At 41.2% G+C, this 6,000-nt stretch overlaps 1 protein-coding gene across 4 annotated transcripts in view; it reads left to right on the top strand.

Moving 5' to 3' along the window:
- Window positions 1–240: 240 nt before the first annotated feature.
- Window positions 241–6,000, top strand: part of pax2b (paired box 2b) — a gene marked incomplete at both ends in the record, with an annotated part of 28,706 nt that continues 22,946 nt past the window's right edge. For all 4 annotated transcript variants that reach the window (XM_083994212.1, XM_083994210.1, XM_083994213.1 and 1 more), the window contains 3 exons: window positions 241–283; window positions 1,949–2,114; window positions 2,569–2,766. In XM_083994212.1, coding sequence (XP_083850338.1) covers window positions 241–283; window positions 1,949–2,114; window positions 2,569–2,766 — 407 coding nt within the window. The remainder of the gene's footprint in view (window positions 284–1,948; window positions 2,115–2,568; window positions 2,767–6,000) is intronic.

Below are 6,000 nucleotides of genomic sequence, written 5' to 3'. Positions count from 1 at the left end.
AAAAAACAAACACCACAAGACGAGAACGGCAACTTTTTTGGAGCAGGGGGGGAGAAGAAGAAGCAGAAGCAGAAGAAGTTGTTGCCATCAGATCGTTTGTTGACGAAGCAGGAGGTGGAGGGGGACGAGCCAAGTCACCTCCGTTTAGTAGAAGCACCTTTTTTTTCTTCACGTTTTCATCCTCGACAGGAAGGCGAAACGGCGACTTCAGTTGATTATCTGTCTTTCCTTTGCTATCCAATGGATATTCACTGCAAAGCAGACCCCTTCACGGCGATGCACCGTAAGTAGCACAACCTGAGTTACACAGCCACTGCAGCTTTTTTTTTTTTTTTTTTTAACAACATGTATGCGGGTAGAAATATAGCTAAGCATTAATCGTGCATAAGAGGAAAGGCCTGCAGCATGGAGCACAGATTTTTATTTTATTTTGCATGTGTTGAATCTGCATTTTTGCGGATTTTAAGAAAACAGACTAATAAAGTGACATGCAAGCAAACAGCAACGTCAGGCAGCCACATATTCTCATGTTTCACACCTTCTGTAGTTGTGAATTTCAGTCCAAACATCGTGTTAAAATCTATTTAAAATAGAACAACACTCCTGCAGGCAGAGCTGCAGTGACCAGCAGAAATTAAAAGTTGTCATAGTAAACAAAAGAACATGCGTGAGCAGGTACTCAGTAATTTACACGTGTTATCACCCTGCAGCTTCCCGCGCTGTGTGTGGATGTGTGTGTGGATGTGTGTGTGTGTTCAGGCCTAATAAGTCAGGACACATTAGTTACACATCTATTATTCAAATTATCCAAATAACAACAAGAGAACCCCACGAGTATCACTGAAGTCCTCGTGCAGTGTGGTTTACTTGTTATGTGGTGGATGGGAGTGAATTATTGATGACCTCTTCTTCTTTTAGAAAATAATATGTAATATGAGTGATCAAAGCTCCTTCAATTATTTAAAATTACCGAGCAGGTGAAAAGAAGCAGGTGGCAACTCAATACCAAACATGAGCCGAGGAGCTGCTGAGGAAATATCAAGTCTGTGTTTTCACTGGGAGAAACTTTGAAGAGCATGGGCTTCTCCAGACTCAATAAAATTCATATTCTAAAATAAGAAATTAGATGAAATTGTAATGACAAAGGCAGGATTTAACGCACAAGCTGCTGGATATCATGAAAAAATAAAAATGTATATCCTGCTAAATAGCTGGGCAGCAGGTCGATGCAACTGTCTGTGTTAATCAATTTAATTATTACAATGACATTATTGCAATTTATTTTAATTTGTAAAGTTAAAGTTGATCATAAATGACCTTGTTTTACACAAGGGGAGAAAATAAATTTAAAAAAAACAAAGACCAGCAAACAAGGAGGAAATGATATAAATAAGAGCTTTTAACTACAGGGTCCATTTTTGTTTCATTCAGAAATATATAATATATATAAATATATATATAAAAAAAACATGCTCATGCATGGGGATATGTTGTCAAATCTCCCAGTAATAAAATCCAGTTTCTCTTCCCATCAATTATTTTTTAATAATGACTGATAATTGGCAAATATTAATATAACATGGTTATTGTGGTGTATTCAGTTAACTGTGAAAAGACGGAAAAGTGAGACACCTCAGTGAAGCGAATTAACAACCTAATCAGATTAAAATTTAAAATAAATAAAAAATATAGTAATTTGGATGAAAAATTACTGATTTAAAATGTACGTTATGAATTTTAAAGACTTCTCCATATAATAGTAAATACATTTAAATCCACCTGCTGAGAGAGAAGTGGAGTGAAAGTGACCTGCAGCCATGTTATAGGCTATTATGGGCTGGTCTCCCTGGTTTTAAGTCTTCACTAAACAAATTAAAAACATCCACCTCCCTCTACAACCTTATGTAATGTTACGGTTGTGTGTGTGCTGCTGTTGTGTCCCACGTAGGGCACGGAGGTGTGAACCAGCTCGGCGGGGTGTTTGTGAACGGCAGACCCCTCCCGGACGTGGTGAGGCAGCGGATAGTGGAGCTGGCCCACCAGGGAGTCCGGCCCTGCGACATCTCCAGACAGCTGCGGGTCAGCCACGGCTGCGTCAGCAAGATCCTGGGCAGGTACGTGAGCCCCGGAGGTCCAGCCTGGTGGACTGCACTCTCAGAGGAGGCGGACAAACAGAGGGCTGGACCTCCACAACCCAGGTTTTTATTTATTTTTATTTTATTCACCATATTTTTTTTAGTATAGGAGGTCAGTGGGTTTTCTTGTGGTGCGTAATGAGCATGACGTTTCCTGTATTAATGCACGCACCAATGAAGTTGCGTTTATTATAAGGCGCTATTAATGTTTAAAAACCCTCATGTTGATGTTTTGTTAAAGGAAAGTTTGACCTTTAGACACTTTCTCATATAGTTCTTAGAAACTCCAAAGCTTTTTTAATCCATCCATCAATGAGCCTCAAACAATATTAAACGCTGATTTGTGATGGGAGCAGCCGGCAGCATTATTATGTCTATTGCTAAAAAGCATCAGCAGCGGCCTGATTGTGGGGGGGGATTATTACTTCTGCAGATACTACGAGACTGGCAGCATCAAACCAGGGGTGATTGGAGGGTCTAAACCTAAAGTGGCCACGCCGAAGGTCGTGGAAAAAATCGCAGACTACAAGAGACAAAATCCAACCATGTTCGCCTGGGAGATCAGAGACAGACTGCTGGCAGAGGGCGTCTGCGACAACGACACTGTTCCCAGCGTCTCATCAATTAACAGGTAGGAGACAAGAGTTTCAATAGGACCGGGGGAATATCCTACACTAAATGTGGATATTCAGATTTTTTTTTCTCCCCCCTCTCTCTGTGTAAATTGTGTTGGATTAAACAACAGGCAGCGGGATGTAAACACTCTAATGAAGAGCGCCGGCAGAGCGCAAATTGAAAATCATTCATCACAGTGTATATCTGTGGTGAGCGCGCACCACCACCACCACCCACCCACATGCTGAATACTGTTTGACCAACTTTGTGCTGGCCGGCACGCCGAGGCTGCCTGCCTGCCTGCCCGCGGTCTCAGAGGTGCAATTCAATCTTTCAGACCAAACTCCCTCAACAATCAGCAGTACATCCAGGACTGAGTGAATCTGTCGAGATGAAAACCGATCAATATTCGGTGACCAGATCCCGTGGCGCTATAAAGCAGGCCAATTTTCTTTAGCACATCTAATGTGGTGGAGCTGGAGCTGCTGCTGCTGCTGGAGCTGCACACACACACACATTCACACACACACAGAGAGAGAAACACTGGATTCTGTGTGAGATTTTATGTTGAAGAAATGCTTTGAAAAAGGGTCATTGGGTGGGAAAAGATGTCGGATGCAATTTGAAAAATATTGCATCACGTAAGGTTGTAAATTTCAAAAAGGCTTTCTATTGTAGGAGGTTTAAAAAAAAAACAAGCACTTTCTATTTATTAATTAAGCTCCCAATTTAAATCATTGCATTGGAATATCTTGCTGTAATTAAATAGTCATGATTCATAAAAGTGAAAAATCAAATTTGCCTTGTTGTGGCACTGAAACGCTGATATAGAGTTTATATGAGGACCCAGCAGGTTAATATCTAATCAGCAAACCTTCAGTTTTCTTAAAGAAAGTCATAAACAGCATAAAGGCTCCAGAGTGGCAGCTACAGCAGGACCCAGGACACCCCCACCATCATCTTACCCCCTCCTCACCCCCACCAGAGATCCCTGGTGATGAACTTTGGTTAAGAGGCACTGTTCCATAGAGCCAGCATCAGCATTACATTTTAATGAGCTGATGGGAGAGCATGGACAGCTCCACACAAGACATCTTTTAAATAGAGAAAAGGCTGAAGAAAATTCATTTCATGCTTCGTGGCTGCTTAAAAAGCCCCATTTAAGGAGGCTCAGACACATGTATGTGATAAATTCAAAATGTACATTAATATCATTAAAAGAGCCCTATAAAGTTTTTTCAATTCCAATTAAAGCTTTCTATTTTGGACCGAGGGGGGAAGCCTTATGTGTCTTTGTTTATGTGGGAAATTAAATTGTGAACACAAAGAGCTGTAATTCTATCAGCCAAATGAGAGCTACTTTGAATTTCTATTATGGCTTAATGCTGAATATTTCTTTTTTTTCCCCCCCTTCTTCTTCTTCTTTTTCTTTTTTTAATAGCAGAAGAATTGAGAGATTTCATTGTGGTGCTCTGTAGTGTAGCACCACACACATTCAGTGGAGCATACACACACACACAAATGAGACGACACACACAAGCATTTGTTTTGATTTAGCTGGAGGTAAATATTTCAATACATGTTTGGATTCCTAAAGGAGAAGAAGTTCGCGGGGGGAGAAAAAAGAAAAATCAATGAAAACATCCTTAGTGGTTCGATCACTGTAGCAGATTTTGCTACAGATGATCTGAGGCTATTTTGTATTATTCAAAAAAAAGAAAAAGAGGAGGTGAGTTTGTGTTGAAAAAAAAAAAAAAATGACACCAGAAGTTCATGCGAGGCTTTCCCACTAAAGACTGGAGCCAAAGTCTTTTCCAGTTGGCTGGTTCTGACTGGGGCCAGTCGTGGGTTTCTGTGGCAGACAGTCTGACCTCAGGACTGTTGACAAAAGAGGATGCTCTATTTAAACACCTTTCCCCTGCATGCATTATTAAATGCTACAGAGATAGTGTTGTACTACACGTCAGGGCCACCACCACCAACAAGTAACGCTACCCTGCTGCTGCTGCTGCTGCTGCTAGACATAAAAAAAAGAAAGAAAGAAAAAAGAAACGGGTCCTCAATGGTGCTCGATATTATTGATTCAGAAGTAAAGCAATTTTAATATTTCTTCAGGGGATTTTCAGCAACAGCCAGGCCATTAATTCATTCTCCCAAATTGCTTATTCAATATCAAGAACATGGATACCAAATAAAGTCTTTGAATTTATGTAGCACACACAAGTCAAGGGGTCGAATAACTGTTATGGGCGAGAAGTGAAAAAAATTAAAACATCAATATGCACTCTCTGGAAAAGCTTGTTGTTTGGCAGCTTTGCCTCCAAGGGGGAGTGCTATCTTTTTTTTGTGTGTGTTGTGACAGTGTTGGATTTATTCCTCAGTCTGAAGCCTTCTGGCACCATCAATATCCAGATCATCTGATGTGTGTCTGAATAATATGGAGGACACAACTCAGAGGGGGAGGAGTACTGTATATCTCTGGTTTAAAATTGTAGCTAAGTACTGTGTAGTTTTATATCAGCAGGCAAGTCTTTTCCTATCATGGAAATAAAAACAAAAATTGCAAAACACAAATGAGTAAAAATCTGACCTGTGTAAAGAAATCAACCCTAAAAGCCTCTATGGTCCTCAGCCTCTTTTTTTCTTGTGCTCTAAAATAGCTCTCGTGGCGTTCGTGATGAATAGTTTTAAAGTTTACAAATTATTGTGACAGCTCCCTTTCTCCCCAAGTGCCATTCAGATTAAAGGAATCTAATGCTGGCGTAAGCTTGTGCAAGGCAATAAGGAACTATTGCTTTCCTGTCACATATAATTTATAGCTTTCTATTTGCATCTGTTTGCCCGTGTGACTAATCCCCAACTTTTTCTCCCCAAGCCCCGATCAATACAACCTCATCCGCATTGGCACATGGGGGCCGCTGGTTCTACAGAGATGTTTGATCTGGGAAGCAAAAGGGGCTACTATAAGGGCTGTGATCGGCCCCCGGTGAAACCCCCCCTCCCCTCCTCTCCCCTCCCCTTCTCCCACGGTTGGGGCTGGGAGAGAGAGAGTGGTGGGGAGGGGGGTGCTGATTAGTGTGGGCCAGGTAGAGTCAGTGAAGCTGATCATTGAGGTGAATTGATGTGATTTCATGCTTTGTTTGCAAGATCACTCAGACCAAAAGTGCAATGAAGACTTTTCTCCAGACCTCACCTTTAAGGTAGAACCACTGACCGGATCCCCGTCTTGCGTATGAGTTGCGTTTTGATA

The sequence above is a fragment of the Trachurus trachurus genome (assembly GCF_905171665.1).
Source record: "Trachurus trachurus genome assembly, chromosome: 19".
Classification (NCBI taxonomy): domain Eukaryota; kingdom Metazoa; phylum Chordata; class Actinopteri; order Carangiformes; family Carangidae; genus Trachurus; species Trachurus trachurus.
Note: the sequence above shows the minus strand (reverse complement) of the source record. Positions and strands in the feature narration are given on the sequence as shown.